This window comes from Nycticebus coucang, chromosome 11 (assembly GCF_027406575.1).
Source record: "Nycticebus coucang isolate mNycCou1 chromosome 11, mNycCou1.pri, whole genome shotgun sequence".
Lineage (NCBI taxonomy): Eukaryota > Metazoa > Chordata > Mammalia > Primates > Lorisidae > Nycticebus > Nycticebus coucang.
The window spans coordinates 88,956,781-88,983,601 of record NC_069790.1 but is presented as its reverse complement, the minus strand read 5'-3'; the positions used below and the strand labels follow the sequence as shown (position 1 = coordinate 88,983,601).

Genomic DNA, 26,821 nt, shown 5'->3' with positions numbered 1-26,821 from the left:
GTTTTCTTCCTGAGGTTGGTCACACACAAGCCTCAAGGCTGAGGAAGTAAGGGAATCTGAAATTGACGAGCTAGAGATAACCCGAGACAAGCTGGGGAAAGAAGGGAAGAGAACTGGCTTCCTTTCTGTCCTCTTGTGTCTGCTAGAGAACTGTAGATACTACTCTGAAGGAGATACAGAGATTATTTGAAATTGTCCGTTCCCTGGCCCCGTGACTCCCTGAAGCATTCCTGACAGAATTACCATGGAAATTTCCATATCAGCCAGTTCCTGGCTGTTTGGCCTCAGCCGCCCTTGACCCTCAAAAGGCAGAAGTGCAAAGCTAGTTCCTTCAAACACCTGTCTAGACCTTCGCTTCCCTTTGCCCCTTTTAAAATTTCGGTTCTTAGTACAGCCAGCCCAAGGTCTCACTACTGCAGAGCAGAAGCCTAATATGTGCTGTGAACATCTTAGAGGGCCCCACATCCCTCACTCACTGCAAGGCCATGAGTAGACTTCCCTGTGTCTACTCAGCTCCCTAGAGACCCAGCACACAGCTTTGTTCCAGCTGGGTGAAGTTCCTGGTCATAGGACAAGAAGAACAAGGCAAAGCCATCCTTATCTAGACATGTTGTAAACATTTTAACATTGCCCTTGAGGTTTCGTGTTGAAGAAAAATATAATTTTCAAAAATTATGGAAAGAGAGATCGAAAGTTTACTTATAAGTAATGTGTGAGTGGGAGATACTAGGGTTTACAGTACTTGGGGGTTGAACACCTTTGATGCTTTCATTAGATAGTGCAGTGTAATAATAAAAATAAATTTCTTAAAGTCAGTAGTAGAGAAATGTAAGGAAGTGCCCCAAAGGGATCACTCAGGAATAAAAGAAACCAAAACAGAAATTTCTAAATTTCTAGAGAAGAATAAAAGGGACAAAACTGTATAGAAAAATGTATAAGATTTAAGCACTCTCCTTTGAAAATAAAAATAAACCAGATACTCATTTAGAAAATTAGAAAAATTTTGGGCGGCGCCTGTGGCTCAAGGAGTAGGGTGCCGGTCCCATATGCCGGAGGTGGTAGGTTCAAACCCAGCCCTGGCCAAAAAAAAAAAAAAGAAAAAAAGAAAATTAGAAAAATTTTAATTCTTATAAAAAAGAGAACCTAGGAAGAACAAATAAATAGGTAAAAGCTGATAATAATAAAATATATAGCAAAAAGAATAGTTGAGTGCATTAGTAAATGAAAAACTTGTTTCTTTGAAAGGATAAAATAGACCCATTTGTGAGGCTGATGAAAGGGAGGAAAGAAGAACAGGGAAAATAAACAAGATCTGAAATGAGAAATAAGCACAAACACAGATGAGATTAAACGTGTAAATTAAATACCTTTGTCACTATTTGGTGTTACATTTGGAAGCCTAAAGAAAATAGTAGTTTTCTAGAAAAATATGCAATTAACTGGACATAATAAGTACAAAATTTGTATCACATAGAAGAAAGGGAAAAGGTGCTCAAAAATCTACCCTGAACAAAGCCCTAAAATCAGATGTTTCATGTCTGAGTTTCATCTAATAGTGTTAGAGTAGATAATTTTACTGTTTAATTATTCCAGGCCATATAAAAACATGGAAAGCTTCCCAATCCTTTTATAAAGCTAGAGTAACTTGGATACTGGTAAGTGCTGATAAAGGAAGATAAAGAAAACCACATAAACCTGCAGATCTTTCCATTTGGTCATATTTTATTATTTCCTGTATCCATTGCTAGATTCACTTTACTGACATTTAATTCAGAATGTTTGCATTTGCATTCCAGCAAACAGATCTAAGTTGAGACTAGGGGGCCCTTATTGTCCTGCTGGGAGGAGGGGCCTTTAAAAAGGAAAGCCCATCAGAATGGATTATGATGTAGCCTCACACAGAAATAAAAGCAGAAAGCAGAATGCAACTGGGATTCCAGCCGCCATCTCAGAGATTAGGAACCGTGGACCTTGAGAAAAAGTGTAAGAATTGTGTACAAATGATCATCTTAAAAACTTTTGCTGTGTTGTTTGGGTTGCTCCGTCTCTGCCTCTGCACAGATTTGCCTAAAACCCTTAAAACAAAAGAAGGCCTTTGTACCTGACCTCAGGGGAAAAAAAATAAGGCAGGACCTGGGAAGAGGGCTGTGTCTGGCATCAGGGCCTGAGGAGGTGAAAACCCAAGGCTGGGTCCTCCCCGTGCTCAATTGTTGAACAGAGTAGTTGGGGTGGGGATGGGGACACTGGGGATCTTGACCCTGGATTATAAGATCAAAAGTCTAGTAAATTCATGTCATTTGTTTCCCTCAAGTTCAGAGACGTGTCTCTCCTCCTGGCTTGATTAGCTTCTCTTTGCATGTGGATTCTTTGCCTTCAACAATCTCTACCTTCCTCACTATATCGACATCCATGCCCACTTTTTTCCCACCTGCAGCTCTTCCCTGTGCTTCTCTTACCCCTCAAAGGCTAACTTCTGCCTCCCCTCTCCATAAAACTGCTCTGAAGTCATAATGATTAAATTCACTGGACACTTTTAAATCCTTATCTTCCATTTCTTTGCTGCATTTTCTGCAACTCGGGGTTTCCAACAGGGTTTCTAATCATTTCTTCAGAACATTTCCACTTCTCATTGCCTACAGGCTCTTAAACCTTCCATTCACAGCTTATTACAATCTCTTTGGACTTTGGTTTCTTAATCTTTTAAATCAAAGAATCATATTGATTACTTCTTGTTCCATTTCTAAATTACCATCTAAGTCTTCCTGGTTCTTCTCAGAGGAGACCGATCTCCCTCCTCTGAACATGGGTCAAGGCCTATCTGTACCTATTCTGTATTGCAGCAGTTCACTGACGGAATCATCTGAGCCTGGGGACAGAAGAGGTGAAGAGGCCAGCAAGGCAGACATGGCCTTGCCACGAAGGCAGCGCCTCTGGTGTGTGGATGGAGCTCAGCCTCTAGATAAATTTCTCAATAGCAGGAGCCAGCTGCTTATCCCCAACAAGGCTCTGTGAAAGTAGGTACAAACAAAAATTTGCCAAAAGCAAAGTAACTCCAGGCATTTGTGCCCGCATATCACCTGCCCACCTGACTTTGCTCTTGGAGGAAGACCAGGAGCCAGCAGGAAGTCCAAATGGAAAGGAGACAGTGGCCTGGTGTTTCCCTTGAATACTGCTGATTTTAACACTGGCGGGGAGAGATTTGAGATTCCAAATAAAAGGGAAAGCAAACTATGTTCAAGACAGTCCTTTTTTCTCCCAAGCATGGGATTGAGATTTTACATAGTGGTACTTTTCAGATAGAGGATTCACGTTTATTTATTTTTCTTCTTTTGCTTAAGCGAAGCCAGATGCTAAGCAAGGTATGAATCATGTGGAAGGCTTTTTTAAAGGTGGGGAGGACAAATGATCATTTTGGTTCAGTTCACTAAAATACTCAAAGAATGCTCATGTTGAAGCATCAGGAATGCAAACATGATTTTTTTTTTAAAGTACTGTTATAAAAAAATTTTTTTTAAAAGGTGATGTTGGTAAAATGGCCAGGTTCTAAAATAGACCGTTGGGTCTGTAGCTTCTCATTGGAAATTTTCTTCCCATGATGTTCAAACAGCAAAAACAAAATGATTCCTAGAACAACTGTGCTGAATACTATTCAGTAAGTACAGTCTGAACCAAAACACCCTGCCAGGGCATGTGTTCTGTTTCATTCATGTTTCTGGTGGTTCATTTTGGAAGCCTGTTTTTGGAGGGCATTTGGCCTAGAAAGACATTCCATTTTGGGTTGAAGAAGCTATAGCACTTTGAACAGAAGAGATTCCATTTTCCAAGCTTCCTGCTCTAAGGGGTTCTCCGGCCCCACTGAGATGCATTCCCTCAGCACAGAGCAGCTCAGGGTGGCATACGGCAAACCTGGGCCCCTAAAAATTCTGTGTAAACCTGTGGGTTTCTGTGACATCAATACTTTTTAGGGTTGGAAGACATAGAAAGATACAACTAATTGCTGCAATACACAAAAGTTTATTTTTTACTTTTTTCTTCTTTTCTGAAGGCAAAATAAAATAGAACTGAACATCAGTAATTTTGTACAACAAAAACAGCTTTTAATATGGAACAGACAGTCCGTGAACATTTTATACTCCGGAATGGCTTCCCTTTTTCAAAGTCATGCTTTCTTGCGGTCCACAAGGAGTTGGCACAGAGGAGACGTGGCAACCGGCTGTGTGAGGTGAGCTGGGGAAGGGGCTTCCCTCAGATCCGCGTCAGCTGGTGCCACAGACTGGACGGGAGGACACTCTCCACTTTCTCCATAACAAAGTTTAAGGGGGCAAACAACGTGCTGAGGAACTGCAAGGAAACCAGAAAGACACAGAAGTCAACAGCAATGTTCAAGACCATAAAGCAAACCACGCTTTCATCTTCCGTCGTCGGCATTACCAAAGTCTCCAAGGGCTTCCATTTCATCTTTATGTTTACAGGAAACATCGGCTGATGGTCAAACTGCATTCCAGTCCCTAGCTTAGATAACGGGCACGAGTGTCTGCTGACAGCCCCCGCTCCCCTGACAGCTGGCCACAGTCCCCAGGTCTTCCCACTGGTCTCTGGGATCTGGTGCCTGTCCCTGCAGACGATGAGCATCATCAAACAGGAATGACAGTCGGGGGTCAAGTGGGCAGAAGAGTTGACAAATGGTGATAACTTAGGCCAGCTTCCCGTCTCGCTGAGTGCAGAATTCACTTTAACTGGGAAAACCAATTTTAAAGTCAAGTTTGCTGAGTGTGAACTGCTTTGCGATCCCTCTGTCTCCTGAACACCTGTGCAGCCCTGCTTATTTTTGAGTGACCTGCTTAGCGGCGTGCACCATGGACCCTGGGGAAAGATAGCAAATGGCTGATTTCACCGAGATTTGTCCCTGTTGCAGAGGGGCTGCTGAGTGGGGCTTGGGGAACCTTTTCATGTAGTTACTAAATTCCCTTGTGCTTGTAATAGAGAGAGTAATGGTCATTAGCTGTGCCTTTTAAGAAAGAAGGAGGGAGGGGTGGGGAAAGGAAGAGCAGAGAGAGGTAAGGAGGGAGGGGGGTGGGGCCTTGGTGTGTGCCACACCTTTTAGGGGCAAGACACGATTGTAAGAGGGACTTTAGCTAACAAATGCAATCAGTGTAACCTGGTTTCTTGCCCTCAATGAATCCCAACAATTAAAAAAAAAAATGATGATGATTTCAAAAAAAAAAAAGAAGAAAGTCAGTGCTTTCCCTGAGACCCATTTAACATGATCTCAAATCCATTCTGATTATGTTCTTGTGAAGAATCATTCCACAAAGCATCCAGCATGTGGCAGAAGAAGTGCCCTGTCCCTGTCAGGGAAGACAGTGTATTTGGATGGTTTCCTTGTCCTCTGTCTCCATTCAAAACCAAGGTATCATCTGGCCGTGTAGGGTATGACACCTGGTTCTTGTACCATGGAGTCCTGTGTCCTAACTCCTCGTCCATCTCACCACCAAGAATTTCCCATCCAAGTGGGAAGTGAAGGTGTGAATACATATATGGGGGGGGGGCAGTGCTTTTAATGGAGTTAAAGCAGGCTCCTCTGAGGGTCTTCAAGAAGAGACATGGTCGGCAAGTTCCTCAAATTCACCGACCTCAGAGTCTTTCCTTTTTTTTTTTTTTTTTAAAGGACCAGTAGAATACACACTGGGAAGGACTGTAACACATTATAGCTGGATCATCAAGTGTGAGATTGGTATAATGGAAACTTATGTAAGATTTGAAAATCCTTCTCCAATCTGTTTTTTACATCATTACTCAGTGAGGCACTTAAGTGTTGGCTGACATATAAAGTTGTCTGGGACAAAACTCCCACTGTCAGGAAGCTCAAAGCTCAGTGGGGAAGGAGCCACTCAGATCTGGATAGAGCCAAGTCATAACCAGATGGGCCACGACAGATCTCAGGACAGAAGCCTGCACAGAGCACCAGGAGGGTTGGGGAAAGGGACAGAATCTGTTCATTGAAAGGATCAGGAAAAAAAAACATTTTAAAATGAGGCTAGTGAAAAGACTGTAATGGATGGATGTTTGGAATATCAAGAGATAGGGATGGGGTAAGGTTGGTAAGAAAAGGAATATGAGCAGGATGGACTCTCGAGGCTCAGTAAACAGCTGGAACAGAAAGGAAAAAGCAAAGTATGACCGGGAGATAGTAAACTGCTGTAATAGCTAGAGGGAAAGTTCAAAGGTAGAAAGAGGGTGCCAGGGAGGGCTTTGAATGCCTGGCTGGATTTGCAGTTAAGAAGCAGGCAGCTGGGCAGTGCCTGTGGCTCAGTGAGTAGGGCGCCGGCCCCATATGCCAAGGGTGGTGGGTTCAAACCCAGCCCCGGCCAAACTGCAACAAAAAAAATAGCCGGGCGTTGTGGCGGGCGCCTGTAGTCCCGGCTGCTCGGGAGGCTGAGGCAAGAGAATCATATAAGCCCAAGAGCTGGAGGTTACTGTGAGCCATGTGACGCCACGGCACTCTACGGAGGGCAGTAAAGTGAGACTCTATCTCTACAAAAAAAGAAAAAAAGAAGAAGCAGGCAGCCATGTTCGTACTGGAACAAAGGTGAGGGAGTTCTGCCTTAAGTGGATGTTAGATGTACGGCAGGCTCTGATCACCTTCTCAGATTATGCTTCATTGAGTGCACCAAATTACCTGGGAAGCTCACTCTACAGGATGGGTGGCTTCCCCTTTTCAGTTTAGAGCTATATTCATGAATACACCTCAAAGGCACCACAGGTGCCCAAGCTGCCAGTGAAAACATATCTTGGTTATGAGAGGATAATATGGAGCAAGGCCACTGACTGCATTAACCCAACATGATAACATTATAAAATTAAATATATACAAATATAAGTATACATACATAATTGTATATGTACACATACATACTGATACATACATATATGTAATCAAAGACCACCAAGGCTCCGTGGACCACAGCATCTGCCTATAACACTCAACTCTGTAAAAAGAAACCGTGTACTCAAGTGTCTGAATAAATCAGATTCTGATAGGTGCTGGAAGTGGGGCTCTAATAAATAAGGTGGTGTTCATGATGAAATTATCATATCCTAAAGATACGGGCAAGAACAGATTTATAACTGCTGAAGTTGTGACTTAGTGGTGAAGGAACTGCCAAAGGTTAGCAGGAGCCAGTGTGGTGAGATAAAAGGCATCACTCAAAGTCACCCTCTGGGTAATTCCATTTTTTAAAATGGTTGGGGGGGGGGAGCGATCAGGCAGCCTCAGCTTGAGTTGCAGAATGAATGGACACGATGTTACAAAGTTGGCTCAAAATAAAGGCCATTTTCGTTTGCTTGCTTTGTTGTGGGCACTGACCTGACTTGGATAAAAAGCATAATAGCGAGGCCTCTGAAAATCCAGAGGAGACCTTCGCCCTGCTTTACGTCCACAAATTTCCCCTCCTTCCCATACTACAAAGCAAGATACAGTAGGCCCTTCTTAGATCTGCCCTTCTCAACAAGGTTCTACAAGAGAATTAAACCCCAGTGCTTCCAATGTATGTAATGATTTACTTCCCTCTCTCGCATCTAGAAAGTTCCATCAATAGAAGACTTGAGAAAAATTCCCTTGAACTTTTCCTGAGAGTGCCTAAGGTATGCTCTCACAGAAGCCCTGCTGAGAAGTGTTCCCTTCATTACTAAGCCACTTTCTGCTGCAGCCACCTCCCTACCTCTTCCCCATCTCACACACACCAGGAGAAGCTGAGGTGCAGCAAGGAGGCATCTGAGGCTGCTGAGCCCTTTCACTTAGTCACCAGATAAAGGGCAGAGGGTTTCATTGGGAGGAATCACAACAAAGTCTGGAGGAGCACCCTTTGCTTGATGTGCTCAGCTGTAATTTTTGATATGTTTGAAAATAAGTCAATACTTTTTGGTCAGAGATCCACAGAAACAGTGGCTTCCCTTCTAGTCTTAGGAGTAAAGTCTTTGCTTCAACAGTTAAACCTGAACGAGCAACACCAGGCAGGAACAGTCCATCTATCTTATTGTCCAAAACTTCTGTCCAGAGGGCAGAGATAGATACATGGTCAAATTTTTAACCAAAACATCCATGATTCAATCAGTGTCTTGTGGTGAGAAAAAGCAACTGAACTAATAAAAAAAGGGAGAGTGACACTTCAATTGCCTGCTCCTCCTCCAGCTGAAACACCGTTTCTTGGAAGAAGGTCACGGCTCCTAGCATGCTTCGTTAACATTCGAGACTCCTCTGCTTATCTGAATAAGTTCCAGGTGCCCCATTGCGATTGGACAATTGACAGTTCACTGTAATCAATATCAGACTTCAAAGCGGTCAGGGCCTATAAGTGAAGATGAGAGTCAGAAGTCAGGCGCTCAGTCTCAGGGAAGGAGCGAGACCAGAGGAGGAAAGACAGGGCCCTTGAAAGCTGAGGGGTCAGCACACTGACCTTCCCACATTCTATAAGGAGCGTTTGGAGCGTTAACTTATTTATATGCGCAAGCTTATCTTGGTAACCAAACATTCTAGGAAGAGTTAGTCCTAAATCACTGAGATAGATTAGATTAGAGGGGAAAAGCCAATGGAAGCTGCTCCTTTTACTATTTTCCAGTGGTTCCCACTTCCCTGTGAGCTTCCTTACTGGCTGCGAATCTATGAATCTACTGTAAACACACTGGACAGTTCCCAAGCTGTGAAGCCTCGGGGGTGGCAGTGCAATCTCTCTGCATCTACTAAAAGTCATTATCCCAGGGACATTATCTCAGGACAGGGCTGAGAAAACCACTTTCACAAGCTGCAAATGGCTGCGGGCAGCCTCTAGGGCAGTTGTGAGATAACCTACGTGCCGGGTGGGGGCTTTGGGAGGGGCCTGATGAAGTGACCAGGGGAAGGTCCAGAGAAGACGGGAGGGGGAGACAGGGCTTGTCTCATTCAGGCCATCCATCTTCCTTCCCCGTGAAGTCTCTCCAGACGTTATACAAACGGCTAGACCTTAATGAAGACCAAGATGAATGCCACTGTCTACACAGAGATTTCAAAGCAAACTTACCTAAACTACATTTGGAAATTAGGGGGAGATGACCAAACTAGCACACCTTGGTATGTAAAATGTAAGGACTCTGAAGGCAGACTTGTATTTTATCCAATCATTTAGAAACACTGAATGAAAAGAGTGGCCTCCTGTCTACCATCCCTTTGAGATATCCTGGAGCGACAGCCACACAGCCTTTCCTACCAAGCTGTGATCTACCTACCCTCCCTTGCAACCCCCCCCACCCCGCCCAAGGCAATCAGCCCTTTCATTCAAGACAGTGGTTCTCAGCCCTTGTTTCACACCCGAGTCACCAGGGTGTCTGAGTTGTCATCTGATAACTCAGCTGCCCATGCAGACCCCAACCGTCCCTGGGGAAGGGTCAGACATTAGCAATTTTTAGGCTCCCTCGGTGATTCCAAGGTCCAGCCAGGCTAAAACCACTGGGGCTGGGAAAGTGTTCCCCCAGTGGCTTGGCCAGCACATCCCCCAGCTGGAAACGGTTGCTCAAAGGCCCAGCTTTCTTGAGACCAGTGTCCTTGGAAGGAAATGTGGTCCTCATTTCCTATCCTCAGAATCTGCTGGGATCTTTGGTAAGAACACAGATTCCTGGGTGTTAAGACTCGAGATTCTGAATTTCTGGTGATGTGGCCAGGTGAATGTACCTCCCAGAGGCTGAGAACCCCTGTGCTGATCCTAAACTCCCAGGGAGTGCTATCAGTTAGTTTAATGAAGAGGATTGAAGCAAGGACACACTTTAGAAATATGCTCTAAAAATACTTCAGGGAGACCCAAAACAGGGGACAGTAATGGTCTCATGTTATAAATATATCCTTATTTTAAATTTTCACATTCTAATCTACTCAGTTTTGGCAACTACTTTTACTCAGCGGTTGACTAGGGAGTAAGAAGAAAATAAGGACAGGCCCGTAAGCTAAGGTACACTGATGGTGGCAGCTCGGGTGGTAACTATGTTTAGAAATCAGGCCATGTACAGAAGACTACAGGACTTTTAAGATATTCTGCCTAGAGGAAAAAGAAGTAGTTAGTCCGAGGTGGCCGTGAATAAGTGAGCTATCCCAGAAATCTACAAGAGGAAGCAGACCTGTTGGGTGTACTCTCAGACTGTAGAACAAGCGGAAATTAAAGGCATGCAGATTTTAGTAGTACACATGGAAGGATGAGTTCTGAGTGATCCAGTAATGAAATGGGCTTCAATGTTAACTAGGTAAGCCTCGTGGCTGGAAATAGTCTAGACCCTATTTCTCCTCGCAGGGTCACTGTTAAAGGCAATCTGTTTAAGGTCCCTTTCAACTCTAAGAGGCTATGATTATAAATACAAAAGAGAAGAAATGCTAAGCTGTATTTGATTGTTACACTGATTCTTTCTGCAGAGACCGCTAACATTTATTTACTTCATAATCACTTATTGAAAATCTACTATGTGCCAGGCACTGTGCAAAGTTTTGGGGATACAGAGACGAGGGAGACGAGGTCCTGCTCTTAAGGAGCTCACATTCTAAACAGGGACGGACAAGTGTCCAACAATTATAATACAGTACACTTGTGATAATATAGGTATTCACGGAATACTGGGGATCACAGAAGAGAGACACCCAATTCAGTTTAGACAACATTTAAAGAAAGTTGAGTATAAGAAAATGGAGAGCTATTAGTAGAGTGGACCCCTGGGGTGGTGACGAAGGGCTGTCCACACAGTGCGCAGCCGGACGTGCAAAGGCAATCAGGCGTGCCTGTGCTTCTGTGAGTCACTACGGCGAAGAGAGGCGTCTGTGTGAGCGGTGGGAGAGACGAGGCCACAGAGACAAGCGCAATCCAGGCCATGAAGGACACTGGGTGCCATGCTAATGACTGGGACTGGGTCCTTAAGTGGGTGGGAAACTGCTGGAGAAATTCAAGCAGGGCAGTGTCATGCTCAGATGGGCAATTTAGAAAGATTGGCGGAGGGAGGATCAGACTGAAAGCAAGGAGACCAGTTAACCCACAGTAAAAGTCTAGAAGAGCCTAAACTAAGAGAGATGCGGTGGGAAGGAGGGAAAGGAGAGGTGAATCACACGCACTGAATGCCTCGTTGCTTAGTAGGTTAGAACCACAAGACAGAGAAGGCTGAGAGAGATGCGAGGTGGGAGTGAAAGAGGGAAGAGTTTGGCAGGGCTGCCGGGTTTCCGGTTTGAGTAGCTGGGTAGATGGCAGGGCCACTGGTGGATGTCAGACACAGGAGGAAGAGAAATTTTGGTGATGGGGGAAGAAGAGTGATAAATTCAGTTTGGGAAATGTTGAGACTGAGGTGCCAGTGGGATTTCCAGTTCATTTTCAATGTGCATGAAAATACTCTTGCAATTCCAGTCCCTGAACTCTGCTGAGCAGAAAATGTCAATCATCTGGAAAGGGATTAAATCAACCCAGCCAAGTTAGAAATCATCCTTTCTGATTCCACTTGCCTTGAAATCTGGACGGAGTTCCAGGGGAACAACTGACACTCTTCCTTATACCTTCTGTTTGAAACTCATCTGTGACAAACTCAGCAGACTTATCCTTACACATGTACAGGTTGAAATGGTAAGTTTTCAGCCAAGAAACAATGGGTCTTGGCTGTCAATGCAGATGGATTTTCTTATTAAAGCTGCTCTCCTCAACCTCCTTAAAGACTCACAATGGATTTCCATATTTCTAAAAGTAAATATGTCTGTTGACTTCTTAATACTAAAGCCTTTTACACCCTCTCAATTCATTCCCTAAACAAGTCAAGGGTTTGTAGCCATTAAAAAAATATTTCAATACTCTTTGAAAATGTAAATCTTGTCCTTCATGAAGGAAAAACCCACATATCCACAGATGAGAAATAATATCATTTGATTGATACCAAACTGAATAATTTCCCACACATTTTTCATTTGTGCGATACCCTAAATTATTTCATCCTTTTGGACCTCATGCAACTTTCAGAAACTGCTGAAAATTTGTTTTGTAAAATGAGACCAGGCAAGCACTGACAGCCCACACCTTCTCATTTGACTCTTAACTTTCTGATTTCACTGAAGATAATGGAAATTCAACAGTGAACAGATAGGTTCATATCCACTTCTGCATGACAGTCCCTTCTTCTTTCATGTGTCTTCCTCTGCTGTCCCTGTCCACCCCCTGAGGCCTCCCTCTGGGTAAACACTCACAGCTTTTGCAAAGACCCCCATGAGTTCCGGGAACTGATGTGTCAGGAGGGCCAGCATGGCTGTGAAGGAACACAATCCAGCAGTGAAGAGGATAAAGAAGGGAAGCTCCTTCTTTGGGTAAACTGAGACTTCATGGAAAGCTGTGGAGATGATAAAAGGGAAATGTTAGGGCTGGAGTGAAAGGCCTTCTCAGGGAATTTCTCTACGGTGGGACTGATCTTTCAGAGCTTTGGAAAAAAGAGCCTAAAGCCTGCTGGAAATGAAAAGGGTAGGGCAGGGTCCTTGACAAACCACAGCCAGCATCTGACTGGCCTTGGTGCTCAAGTCCATGTCCAACCTTTAGCACTCAAGCTGGAGGCATGATGGACTAATTTGCCCACGTAAGTGGGCAGAGACAATACTGTATAGTTTTCATTTCTCGAAAGCAAACAAAAAAAAACAAAAAACAAATTTTCATGCAAATTATAAAGCACAAGTTCATTGTAAAAAACCTGGAAAACCCCAAATCAAGTATATTGAAAAATCCCATATCTACATTTTCACCCTCAGGTATTTTTTTTAAACAATTAAATAAGCATTTGACTTAATCCAATACAAAACTGTTTAACAACTATGTAATTATATAAGTTTGACCCAAATTTGCCTGTTTGTCAAAGATTAAAGGGCTTTCTTACTTTAAGTCAATATACTAAGATGATGTTAGTTTATCTTGTATTTTTTCCTGGCACACTCTCAGTCTGTTAGTGGAGGGTGCCGCCCTGATAGAGAGACATTTAGCAAAGCCCTCACATGATGGCCTATTCAACTCGCAAAGGGTGAAGGGCAAGGTGGTTAGGGTTATCTGCAATTGTAAGTGACACTTGATGATAAATATACTTCCAACAATTACCGTAAAAAAAAAAAAAAGGCAGTGCTCTTTACAGTCCCTCTCATAACTTTTACACTTCAACCACTAGGCTTGGGAAAAACAAAATGCCGTGGTACAAAAGCCACGAACTGGCTCCTTCTTTCTGCTCATTATGTGGCTGCCTGTGACTATCTAGGTGGATAGGGGTGTAGACCAGGGAAACTAGGGCTAGCTTGCACAGAGGAGAAAGAGCTATCTGCCAGAGCCCCTGGGGTGGGGTTGTGACGCTGCAGGTGAGCAATATCACCACTCTAACCAAAGGATCCCACCCATTCTCCTCAGGACATATAAGAGCCGAAGGCTTTTCCTCTAACTCTTACTATCAGAGTCCTAACAGCAATGCACGCTGCCGAAAATGGAGGGTGGAGAGCTCTGCAAGCCCACCTGAACCCAGGTGAGTCCGCCTGCTAACATTCAAACACAGGTTGGAGCCACGTTTCACTCAGGGCCCAGTGGGGCAGTATTTATACTTTCTACGTGCAGAATATAGGTAGCATTTAAAACAATCTACCCTCTTCATATCCTTACCCTTAACAACCAACCAAAAAAAGATTTTGGAGGGGGATCAGACTTGCACCACTGCATTTAATTAAATAAACGTGGACCATAATTTTCTATTTCAGTATAATAAAGAATACCCCTATAAAATTTCCTTTAAGGACTGTAATCTTGTTCTAATAACTAAACTATCCCCATGGAAACTTAATTGGATACAATTAAAACATTTAAAAACATGGTACTTTTCAGAAAACTGCTTTTCTTACCAGAAAACTGAGACATTAACAAGGATCTCCCTGAAGGAGGACTCAGAAGGAACACTGAGGCCCACGGCAGGAATTTCTGAAACCAAGTCTAATGTCCTGTGGGAGCATTGGACCCCTTTTTACAATAAAACTTGAACAACAAGGAACACATCACTGAGATCTCCCAGTTCCCTAAAGTAACAAATCTCACATTGGGTCTGGCTGGCAAGGAAACAGGTCAGGTACCTCCTGCTACTTCAATCTGCTGACAGCAATTAAGTTTTGCACCTAGATCCCCACCATGTTGGAGATTTATGACTGGTTCAATAATGCTGGCATTTGAAAATTTACTATGCACCCAGGGCTCCAAAGTTACACTTTTCCTCTGGTCAAAGTATGTACATATGTAACAGCTATGAGATATTGATATAGCTGGGGCTGGTGAAAGGGGGGTGGTGGCAGGAGAAAGGACGGGGATGAGGGAATAGCCAAAATTTGGAGCTTATTATCTGAGGGAGAAAAATATGTCCTAAGTCAGGGCCACATGAACAGCCTGGACATGATCCTTGTACGCAGTATGATTTGATAATAACTATTTACCCTGCATTGTCAAAACAATGTTATATTACAGTAAACCAAAATAATATTTTCCACATGTGGTATGGGCCATCAGCCTGCTAGCTTGTAAGGTACTCGAGGGCAGGGTTTTCCTTTGTGTGCTTTTATACAGTGCTGAGGCTGCACGTGTGCTCGGCACATGCTACACGCGCTCCTGGGTGCGAGCCACAAGGCACTCAGGGGAAACCCCTCTAGCTGAGAGCGCCGCATCAATGCAGAGCAAGCACTCCCCAACCCTGCCCCACGACTCCGCCTCTGCTGGTGGTGCCAGCATCCTGGTGCTGCCCTCCCGTCCCTGACCCACTGCAGCTCCCTCATAAGCCAGTACTTCCTCTCCAAACTCTACCCTGTGCAGACCATGGCTGACCAGCTGCAGAGCTCAGGTGGAACCCTCGCGATGGGCCAGACCAGCAAAGAGCAGCCCCAAACCAGGGTTCCCTGTAGTTGGGCCACTCAGCACATGAGGCTTCCTCATCTCAAGTGCAGTCCTTTGGCATCCTTCCCTCTGATGAATTTGGAGAGGCTTGGAGGAACAGGAAGCCAAATCCACTCACATAATTCACTTTAAAACAAACGCTATCAAATAAGGACAGGGGTTGGGAGAAAAGTAATAAAAGACCGGGAACATTATAAACATTGATCATTCCCATCTCTTCCCATCCCCACCTTTTGTCACACCCGCCTTACTGGCTGAAGGAGAGGAGACTTACATGGAAGCAGCTCTCGGTCTGCTGTTTCTGTACAGATTGGGTAAGGATAAAATAGGTGCCCCTTTTCCAAGGGATAAGGGATCATTCGAAAAGCTGAAAAGGAGAAACAGTATGTTAGGTACATTCAATATGTTCAATATTTGTCTTACAACTTCCCATCTTCAAAAACTTTTGAGCAATTTTATAAGAGTAAACTTCTACAAAGGAGGCGAGCCTCACCCAGCTAAGTCACATGCCGGGTAAAATGTCAGAGATAAACTGTGATGTGTAACTCACACATTAATCTCACTCTACATATTCTGGCTGGGGATAAAGGTATAGAGGGGCAAGGAAGCCATTGAAATCAATGCCCAGCCTTTCCTCATCTGCAAAATACTATTAAAATATTATAAGCACTAATCCAATATAGATGAACCAATGGTAACAATGCAAACCCGGACTGAAATGCTTCCCCAAAAAATAAACGTGGATTGACTTGTTGGAGTGTGTTACAGAGGTACAAATATGAAAGACGTTCTACCACATCTATACAAAAAGTATGTTGAAGTGGATTAGAATTCCAATCAAGACGGATAAAAATAAAAATCTAAAAATGCCTGACTTAGGAGGTATTTCTAAACTTTATGAAACTTTTAAATCTTCGATATAATGTGGGGAAAAATGGATCTGGAGAGATTATCTGTATTTTGATGACATTAGGCCACCTAAATTCTGCTTTTGTGGCATCAGATGACATCAGGCCTCACACTGAATTATGACTTTCCAATCCATCCATCCTTTCCCATTATCAAGTGTGTTATTCTTCCTGTTCCAATGTCATCAGTGTGTTAGTCTCACTGTTCTAGGAACACTGCTCTTGGGGGTAATTTTTCTTCGACAGATGTCCTTTAACTACAGCATGCTGTAGACATACAGTGTGTACACTATCCCTGCCCTGGGAATGTCAGGTAACAATCCTTGCTCTAGTGTATGCCGGTGAGGAATGGCGGCAACACACTGCAATACTTTCGGTTTTAAATGACACAGTTCGGGGAGTCGTAGCTATATCCTCAGCTGTGTGATTACCAAAGCCTCTCAAAATGCTGTCAGTGTACATGTTTATCTTTTGTGTACTTATTTCAAACAGGAATCAGAAACAAAGAATGTTCTCCCTCACGAGAAATGACAAGGTTCCATTGTAACCAGCATCAGTGCACATATGGTATTTATTCTGGTGTCTGAATATTATTTAAAAGTAAAAACATTATGTATGTGATCCCAGCATTTGGAATGCAGTCCATCTACACCACAGTGGTATCACTCTGAGGTTACAGCACATTGCCACGGAGAATATAAATCACTAGAAATGTGGGATTAGAGCAGAGCCAGTTTGCTGGCAGTTTGCTGAGGTAAAAATGTTATCAATTTTCCTCTCGTAACAGAAACCTCTTAAACAGAGATTAAAACATTAAAAACACCCCCAGACTTTAACTCTTCTTAAAATGAAAGGCTCACCCTAGTTCAATCAGACCTTTGCTTTCATGCAAACAAAGATGACTTTTGCCCGTTAGAACAAGCAAGAGGGATGTTCCTTCCACAGGTTGTTAACACACAAAGACCATCCGAAGGAACCAAATCTCTTGCTCATTAGAATTAGACTTTCAAGAGAACATAAAAAACCTTCACAAAAACAAAACAAACCTTTTAGTGCCTTTTATAGAATACATTAAAATCTCTTCTAGGAAGCATTGAATTTAAATTTAAACTACAACATGGCAGGATTTTAATACCATTTCCCATAAATGATGGCTGCTATGAAAGCATCTGAAAAATGTGGAAAAACCTACGTGCGAAGTTGTTTCTTTATTCTTTTTCTTTCTTTTTGAAATCCAGATTTTCCATGTGCCAAACACTGTTGTAATTAAGGATCTGTTCAGGGTCACATGATATAAATAAACCCTCAGTTTTCAAACTGGCTATAAATTTGAATGCTAAATTTTATTCAAAATTGAAGTCATTTTACACTTCAGGGAACAATTTTTTCAAATGAAATATAGGAACGTGAGATCTTGAGAGTATTCAACCATAGAAATCTAATGGTTGGTTTGTGTCTTTTCAGTCAAATGCTAACTGTTTTTTACTCCAGTATTTAGCATGCATACAGGATTTTGTGCATCAACTTAGTCTTTTTCTTCTTCTAATTGGTTCTGGCCTTTTCTTGTTTTTGGAGTGTGGAAACACTGATTATATACTGCTTCAAAAAGGCTGTACACGCATTTCCTAGATTGCCCTCCACCCATGATTGTTAAGATGCTTATGGTGCTCTTAAAATCTCTCTCTCATGTCAGTTGTCATTTACATTGAGTTCATAAAATAATATTAAGGCCTTTGGCTTCACTAAACAAAAGCAAATACAATTTCTGCTTGCAATTCTATCCTTTACCCACCCTGCTGTGCAGGGTCCAGCAAAGTATGAGATAAGCAGGGGAGGTGTGCAGAGCGCTGGGAAGAGGCGCTGCATAAGCCTTGCCAGCTTCACCTCCCACCTCCTGGGTCCTTTCACTGCTAAGACACGCAACTGCTCCATGAAAGCTATGTGGCTTTAGCTGAAAAATTTTGCAAGTCCAAGTTTTAAGAATCTACTGATTTGGCAGTACAAATAAGAATGGTAAAAGGTCATTTGAACAAATCCTGTTTTGCGAATGACTGCAGACCTCCTAAAAATCTTTGCCTAAGACAGCACACATTTTAGAGGAATTAAAAATACACATGTATTTGGTAAAAACAAAACCAAGGGGCTGGCCATTCAGAGTTAACAAGGTATTCCTTTGTGTGCTATGCCTTCCCCTACCTTGATTTTGGCTAACCCTTTGTTGAAAGGTCACGTTGAAACTAGGAACTAGTTCATGACCACATCATGGCTCCCACAATCAGTATCTGAGGTGTGACACTGTCTCCTTCTACCCTGACCAGACACACTTTCTAGGCCCCAAGTCTATGGGTGATGCCTCATCAGAGACTCTCCACCCATATTGGGGAAAGCCTCAACAGAACCCAAGACTGGACAGAAGGATGAATTACACCAGTAAGTTAATCCTCCTAACTGCTTCTCATGACCTCTCACCCTAGCAATTACATAGACAGGAATGGAAGGTAATTTTTGATATTTTATCTGTCCATGATACTTTTCAAAGGGTATCTCAGAGAACTTTATACAGGTTATTTGTAATAAAGAGAACTGAGTTTGAATACTAGCTCTACCTCACGCAATCCGTCACTCACCAAAATGTGAGTGCCTTTATATGTACTAAAGATATAAGGGTGAGCCAAGCATACATTGCCCTGGTAGTCATGAAGCTCACTGCCAAGTGCAAGGAACATGATCCAATGATCATAAGAGTAAGTGTAAATTTCCACTATGATGAGTACCTCAAAGGAGAGAGTGGCGCTGCTGTGTGTATCCACCAGGGGAGTAGCAGAGGTGATGGCTAAAAGGATGGGTAGGACCTGGCTAGGCTAACAGGCATCAGAGTTTGGTGTGTCCCAGTCTCTTTAATTATAACATGAGAATACCATGGACCTCACAAGGCTGGTAAAGGGACTAAGTGTGACAGTAGAGGCCAACCATGCTTGGTTGCTCAATGAAGGTTCTTCTTTACCTCCACCCCTTACCCCCACTAGATCTCACATTCCTACTTTCTCTATTGCAGCGGTTCTCAACCAGTGGGTCGTGACCCGCAGGAACCGTATTAAAGGGTCGCGGCATTAGGAAGAGAACCACTGCCCTATCAGGTCACACTGTAGCTTGTGAATAAAAATGCTGCTCACTTATGAACAATTAGAAACGCAAATTATTAGAACAGAAAATTATCAACAATTGCAAATTTTATGTTCTCACTTTTGACTGCAATGCAGGTAACAGGCCATGAAGGCCACCCGTCGCTAGCAAGGTATCTAGATGCTGCAGCAGAGAAAATTCAAAAGTCAAAAGGCAGGATTGTGGTCAATGTTCTTTCACCATCTAGTTGTGTGGCCTTGGGAAAACCACTTTCCCTTGATTGGATCAAATGATGCACCACTCCAATTGTGAAGAGAAATTCTCAGGGTTTTACAGTAGACTCAGTGACTTGTTAATGACCCTCATATTCTACCACTGTTCCTGCTTTCATGATAGCACTGCCAGTGTCTGCGCTGTCTATACCATATTATATACGAATGTTGCTTATATACAGTGAACACACACATTCATATTTCTCTCAAAGCACTTCAGTATCTTATTTATCTTGGTATCCCCCACACAATGCCTAGCACAAAGGAGGTGCTCAATAAATGTCCACTGAGTAAACTAATCAATGAATTAATGCACAGTTAGAGACAGAATTTTCCTTTAAAAATGCAGGAGAGGGCAGCACCTGTGGCTCAAGGAGTAGGGTGCCAGCCCCATATGCCAGAGGTGCCAAGTTCAAACCTGGCCCTGGCCAAAAAACTGCAAGAAAATAAGTAAATTAATTAATTAAAGCATGAGATTAAAAAAATTAAAAAAAAAATGCAGGAGGATCCATATTAGAGCCAGTCATCAAGATAGTACCTGAAAGATGGGAGCCGGCTCCACTAAGTGGGGAAGCATGGCTCAGTATCTGGGGACTGGCTATTAGGATATTAGCTATGACTCTACGGCTAGGGACTTCAGCTGATCATTGCTTTCTCCCAAATTATAAAATTTAGCCTGGATCTACTGTGAGGTGGTTCTCTTTAGTAGTCCAAAAGGTGCCAGGGTGTGGAGGAAAGATTTAGTTAGAGGAAATGCCCCTAGAACCACATCTCACAGTGAGAGGCATTTGCCATCAGGTTCAAAGAGAATACATTAGAATCACAATCTCATCCTATGCTACAACAATGGGCCATTTTCTCCTCTCAAAGAGGAAATATAAATATAAATGCTCTGCCTTAGTCCCCCTAAAAGACACCACCTTCAAATCTTATACATTATTTAGTGGATTCTTTGGGGGGAAAAAAATCTCCAAAAAGAAAATAAAGAGTCTTACTTAGTCAAGCAGGAAAAATGGAAACAAAGAAAAGTAATTCACCCCATGGTAGACTAGTCTTCTGATACACAGAACTAGAAAATTAAAGTTCACAGTTGCGGTCAGCAGGCAACCCTGCTTCATAAAATAAATATAGCTAAAACAGAGCCTTGAAAAGATCAAGGTCGGTGGGAGATAAGGCCACATCACTATTTAATACAGGTAAAAACAGAAAATGTGCCATTTAAAAATAGGGCTCCATAAGGTACAATATTATTACGAATAAAGACCAGTTTAAATGAGACCCTTTATTCCTATATGTTTTTTATATTCAACTCATTCTCGCAGTGGCATGTGTGTGTGAGGATAACCAGAACCTACAGTGTTTAAAATAAATATAATTCAGATAAGGTGGCAGCTGCGTAATGAACTAAGAGACATACTATAAAATGTTAAAAATTAAAACTTTCGCCCTTTGTTAATTATCTTGACTTTGAGGAACATAATGTGTAATTTCAGAGGCTGGGACAGTGATGAATCAAACATTTTGGAAACCTTTGAAATGCTGATGTATTTGTGGTTGAAAATTCAGGTTATTTTTTCTTAAACCACCATATGTTTCAAACCTAAACAAAATCTCCCATGCATCAGCTGGACTTTCGTGTTTTATCAAAAACGGGAGTTTTTCCAGCTTGACTGGTAGAAAATTCACTTAATTCTACTAATTAAACATGACTAATGCTCCAACATAATAAATTCATTTAAAACCACACGAAAATACACCTCCTCTCCTGCCCCCTTACCAAGACTTTTGACTGAACTAAGAATTGTTTTCATCTTTAAAAGATAAATTGACTAGCAATCATTTTTAATATGGAAACTGGTGAAATTAGATACTGTTACCTTTATCTCAGAATTCTCTCTCTAAAGAAAAAGGGAAGTTGGAAGGAAGGTGGGGAATGGCCTCAGATGTCAGAATGAGGAAAAGAATGATTACAAGGAGAAAACCTCAACTATGAGGCTGGGATGTCAAGAGGCACCACCAAGTGGTGCGTGGGGGGAAGTGCAGCCTCCTCTGCTTGGGCATAGGCAGTCCTGGAGCCACTCACCTGGGGTGGGCAGAGTATGGCGTTCAATATCATGTGTGCTTCATAGTTTCCCACAACCAGGTAAGTTAAGTGAATGCTACTACCAAAGATAGCTGAGATGGGATTCTAATCCAAGCCTTCTGGTTTAAAATCCAGAGCTCTGAAACTCTACTTAGACTGGACACAGTCCTAGAAGTGATGTCAAAAAAGAGTGCATACAATTGTCTGGGGTTGGACGGGTAATTCTTCTAAATTGCTTGACAGATTTTTTTTTTTTTAAAGGACCTATAAGAAGGTAATGGAAGATTATTTTTTCTAAGTATGTATACACACACACATATTTATGCTTGTAGAAAATATATATATGTTGTGGCAGAAAATTTGAAAAATACAAATATGAATAACAAAGAGAAATCAGTTACAATTCATTAGTAACCACTTAAAACAAGTGTATTTATTTCCCATCTCCTTCCTTTTTATGTCAGTAAACAACTGTATATTATTTATTTTATGAAATTGGTCTTGTTCTATATTTAAAATGTTTAAGTTGATTTTAAACAACAAAATATTACTTTATATAGGATAATTTCACTTTCTAATCACTAGGAAGAGACCAGGTGTGATAAGTATACCACAGCCTGAAAGAAGTGACATAAATTTAAGTCATGGGTTTCTGAGCAAATGTTTTAGAGACGACTGATCCTCATATCCTTAATCTATTCAGTGCAGTGAAGGAAAAGTGAACGTGGGTTTACATCCTGTCTCTATCAACAGTGGCTGCAGGACCTTCAACAAGTCACTGATCTCAATGAATCTGTTTCCTCGCTGGGAAAACTGAGATGGCTATCTCTGTCCTGCCTAAACTTGGAACATCATCGAGAGGTGTTAGTGAAATGATGTAAATGAAAACCCCCTGTAAATACCATGTAATGCAAACATTCTTCAAGGTTCTTGGCCTTTCCAAGTGTCAGTAAATGCCTTTGCAATTCTCTTTTCTAAAATTGAATGCAATGGCTCTCTTTTTGAAAGGGGATTGGCTATGTAACTGATTTTGGCTGGGATCACAATTACCTGATTTTCACAAACATTTCCCCAGAGTGGTTCCTATTTATTTGCAAGGATTAAATGAAGAGTATCCTTTTCCTATAGGTACCTGATTGCCTCGGTCTACTGGGTTATGTCTAAAACTCTGCACTTTCTTTTTATCCTAATAAAGCATTCTGCCAATCTAATTTGGAGAAATTAACTTTCCTCCTACTACATCCCTGCTTGACTTTGCAGCTCTCTGCACCCTTCACATCTCTCCAGTTGAGCAGGGTACTGCCTCATTGTTATGTGATTACATGAATGACTGACTAATTTCCAAACAGAATTTCCAGGTACTCCTCGCAGGATATTAATTTTTTTATGGTGATGTCATTCCTAACACCATGTCTTGAACACTCCTTCCCCATCCCTTTTTTGATCCTTCCTATAGGATGGGTAACTTTCTCATTAATCAGGTCCAATTGACAAGCTTCCTCTATTATTGTTTCCAAGATGACAGTTTACAAATATTTTCTTATTTGGTAAACCAATTTACCTATTTAATTTTTCCACCACTAATACTAGGTGAGGCCTTTCATGTTCAATCCTGCTGGGCTTTTCTGTCTCTTTCTCATGCTCAAACAAAACTTCCTTTTGTTTCATTCAGCTAGAAACCTTGCATGCAACAGGAAGCCCAAGCCAGAGGGGACTGTGCACAGGCCCACACACAGCCCGCCCGGCACAAGTGAGGCACGTGGCACGAGGTGGGTGACCTTGGGGCCACATGTGGCCTTCTAGATCCTTGAGTGTCGCCTTTTGACTGAATCCAAATTTTACAGAACGAATCCTTTTAATAAAGGGATTTGTTTTGTGAAGTTTGCTTTCAGGTGAGGGGCTGCAGCTGGGGACATGTGGCCTTGAGGCTGCAGGCTCCCCGCCCCTGCCTAGAGTATGTCATTGCACTGAACCAGCTGGGCGGAAGTCCATCAAATCGACATGCTTCAAGTTACACACGGTAAATCACGTAGGTAGACCCACTATTAATTTTCTGAAGAAATGTTTTCAAAACTAAACAAAAAACAATCAACTTTGAGTTCCATCTCTGTCAGCTTATTTTCACTCCCTCCACTTTGCTCCCTCCACCTCCCTTCCTGCACCAACTTGGATTCCTGTTGGGTTAGGGAAGGGCAGGAAAAGGGAGGAGCAGAGATTATCAAAATGAAAATGGAAGCAGCAAAGATAAACAGAGTGAAAGGATTAAGGACACTCGTTTGTGAAGCTGATCAGAGTAGGGGTGAACTAGGAAAAAATTATCAGAAAACTTGAATATTTATTGTTTCTCTTCTTCATGAAAGGGGAAAAAAAAAACCCTGCTACGTGATGTACTTGTTTTGTTCACAGAGTGTCAATGCACGTGTTGTCTAATAATCCGTAGTCTGAGGCTTTTTCCCTTAATTTACATTCCCCCAGACAGCCCCACCTCTTACATTTCTCACACAGTGTCCTTGCTTATGATCCTGTCCTAGTTCCTCAAGGCCTGGTTCAGCTCTCATCTGACTCATAAGGTTATGCATGACCCCTCCACCCGAAGACCTCTCCCTTCTGAAAAATCACCCAGCAGCTGCCACGTGAGGATGCCTCATTTACCACAGCAGCCTCTTCTCCATACACAGAATGATACTAATTTATAAAGAGCATGTACTCAGATTTTTTTTTTTTTTCTTTCAATTTTTGGCCAGGGCCAGGTTTGAACCCATCGCCTCTGGTATATGAGGCCAGCACCCTAGTCCTTGAACCACTCAGACTTTTTTATCCCTACATCTATCTACCAGGCATTTATCCATTAACATATAAATACTACATGTCCTACCAAACACCAAGAGTCCAGTGGCCACTGCTCTTGTTTTGAAACATAAATGCTACGACTGCATGTGTGGCTAACCTAGGTCCCAGGGAGGATAACTGTGGCTCTCAGCCAGCACTCCCATAAAAGCCATAGAAAGGTGGTAACTGGAGTTGGGCACAGAACCTAACCCCATAGCAAAGATTACCATGATGCAGAAGGGCCATCCGCGTCTCAAGGAGGGTTTCAGGGTGGTGGAGTGCTCCTCCGCTGGAACAGCCCAGAGTCACCCCATCTGTTGCATAAACTTGCGTTTGTGGGCTGTGGAGATGGCACAATCATACCCACCAGGAAATGACAGAGCCTAAGTCATTAGCTGTCTTCATTCAGGGAATTACAGAAAACAAGAGCTATCTATATGTAAATCTTCGTTATTTATCACAAATGCTCAGGGCAAAAAGACTTTTACCATCTTTTCATGCTTGTAAGAAATGTTTCAAAGAAAGAAAATTACTTACTGCCTTCCCACGTACAGTGTAAAAGATTCAAAGCCCCTTCCACCCTCTTCCAGTGCGCAAGATGAAAGAAGGCATATGCGATTGCCTCGCTGTCTCCTCTCTTCAGGATGTGTTCTGGTGGGAGGATTAAGCTTTTCATTTCTAGTAGGTACTGAAATAAAAAAGGCAGGAGACAGATGTGTTAATACATAGTAATTTGGAATTCAGTATCGAAAATAGAGAGGTTGATTTCCCTAAAACCGCAATTTATAAGCATTTCATCAAACCTGCAACCTCATTACTACATTTGAAGGCAATTACTAAAACATCCAGCAATCCAAAGTTTGCTGACAGATGGTTAGCCTTGTACTCATTTTCTACAATGAAGAGCAGAAGCTTGCAGGCTAAGATATTCTAATCAAAGAAATATCTTTAGCATCAAAAAGCATAAAGGAAAATGTAGAAGACACAATAATTTGGTATAATTTTAGAACCAGAATGAAAATATATAAAATGGACACATGAAGGTTAAGAGGTTATGTGGCTAAACCAACTTCACTAGAAAGATTTGAGATTGAGCAGCATGGCTCATTATTTCTTTCTATACAGATCTATCAAGGAGAAGGAGCTCATCCTGTGAAAAGAGCCACCCACAGCTGCTCAGAGGCTGGGGGAGGAAGGGTGCCAGGCACGGTACATGAAGGAGGAGGAGGGGCGCGCTAAGACCCTATGTAATTTCTTTTAGATCCTTTCCCAAAGACTTGGGGAGGGGGTTCTCAGTTTATGCCTCTTCATTCCTATCACCTACAAAGGAGGTGGGAGTACGGGGCAAGAATGGATATTCTCCCTGGGGGCTGAGAAAATACTGTGTTTCCATTTTTATTCTTTCTATAGAACTGAAAGGGAGGCAAGTTTATTAATAGAAGAGTATTTTATATTTGCAAATGTCAACTTTCTTTGCTGCTGGCATTCTCTCTGTGCTCCACTCCTCGTGATCTCCCCTTCCTGATCTATCCCCAACACACATACACCACCATCACCAAAGACCAGAGCATCTCAAGGATCTCATTTATGATGGAGATCAGCAGCCAGTGGAGGGATGTATTTAATTAAAATGGGATGAACACAGCAAAGCGCGATTAGAAGAGATGTCCCCAAATTTTAATGTCAGAAAGAACTGCCTGTGGATTTTTCTGTCTGTTTGCCATTTACGAAACAGCATGAAGGGTGAATAGTCCTGCCCTATTATCATCTAGCTGAGGATCTATGCCCTTTGGCCCTCACCCAGTAGCCGTTACACCTCCTCCCCTGCTGACACACAGTATAGCCCAGCAGGAGCCCAGAGAACACATTTGGGCATCTTGGCTCAGCAACTGAAACTTCCCTCTCACTCTGGGTCAGACATTTAAAGAAACCTCCAAACCTCTGGCCTCAAAGCAGAAGAAGTAGGGAAGTGAGAGAGCAGCAGAACAGTGATAGAGTCGCCATGTCTGGGGGACATGTGGGAGAAAGCCTTCCTCGGCAGAAAGACCTCAGTAGAAGGACCCCTTTCCAGGCTGGCCCATGAAAGGTATTTATTATTTTGCTGGGAACTCCTCAAGTATGAGTTCCCAGAGAACTTTTTGGCCACTTGAGTTTTTCAGTCCTATAAGCTACTGCTTTCTTCCTACATCTTGCACGTTAACAGTGTAGGACCAAAATACTTTGGGAAAAGTCATGAAGAAAATTACCTGGCAACCCAACCAGCATTATGTTCATAATGAATATCAACCATGACATAAATACAAAAGGTGGATTTTATGTTCAGAGATACCTGGTTATCCTCTTGTGATTTTTTTACCTTACCAGAAGCCATTATAACATACATTGCTAGTGAGTCTTAAAAGAGCTCAAGGCATGAGAAAGATATATAACTTGTAAAATGCTATGGACTGTATTAATTGTTTCAGAGTATTTTAGAGAAGGGAGATCATTTGATTACCCCTTATAATTATCAGGAAAACAAAAGAGAAATTTCCTTCATAATGAGAGCCCTAGAATTAAGATTTTGATCTGAGTTTCTAATAATTATTCATAGCCACCCTGCCTATCAAATAGCCTTTTTTTTTTTTTTTTTGGAGACAGAGTCTTGCTCTGTCCCTCTGGCTGGAGAGCCAT

The 26,821-nt window shown here is 42.4% G+C and overlaps 1 protein-coding gene across 7 annotated transcripts in view; it reads right to left on the bottom strand.

Moving 5' to 3' along the window:
- Positions 1 to 3,994: 3,994 nt before the first annotated feature.
- The window catches only part of ST7 (suppression of tumorigenicity 7), a 313,492-nt gene continuing 290,665 nt past the window's right edge, over positions 3,995 to 26,821 (bottom strand). For 5 of the 7 annotated variants that reach the window (XM_053608647.1, XM_053608648.1, XM_053608651.1 and 2 more), the window contains 4 exons: positions 24,686 to 24,836; positions 15,208 to 15,300; positions 12,230 to 12,369; positions 3,995 to 4,341 (listed from right to left, as the gene is read on the bottom strand). In XM_053608647.1, coding sequence (XP_053464622.1) covers positions 4,246 to 4,341; positions 12,230 to 12,369; positions 15,208 to 15,300; positions 24,686 to 24,836 — 480 coding nt within the window. In that variant the 3' untranslated portion in view covers positions 3,995 to 4,245. Of the gene's footprint in view, positions 4,342 to 10,870; positions 11,441 to 12,229; positions 12,370 to 15,207; positions 15,301 to 24,685; positions 24,837 to 26,821 lie in introns of those variants that run through there. The other 2 variants (XM_053608652.1, XM_053608653.1) reach the window with 2 other exon arrangements.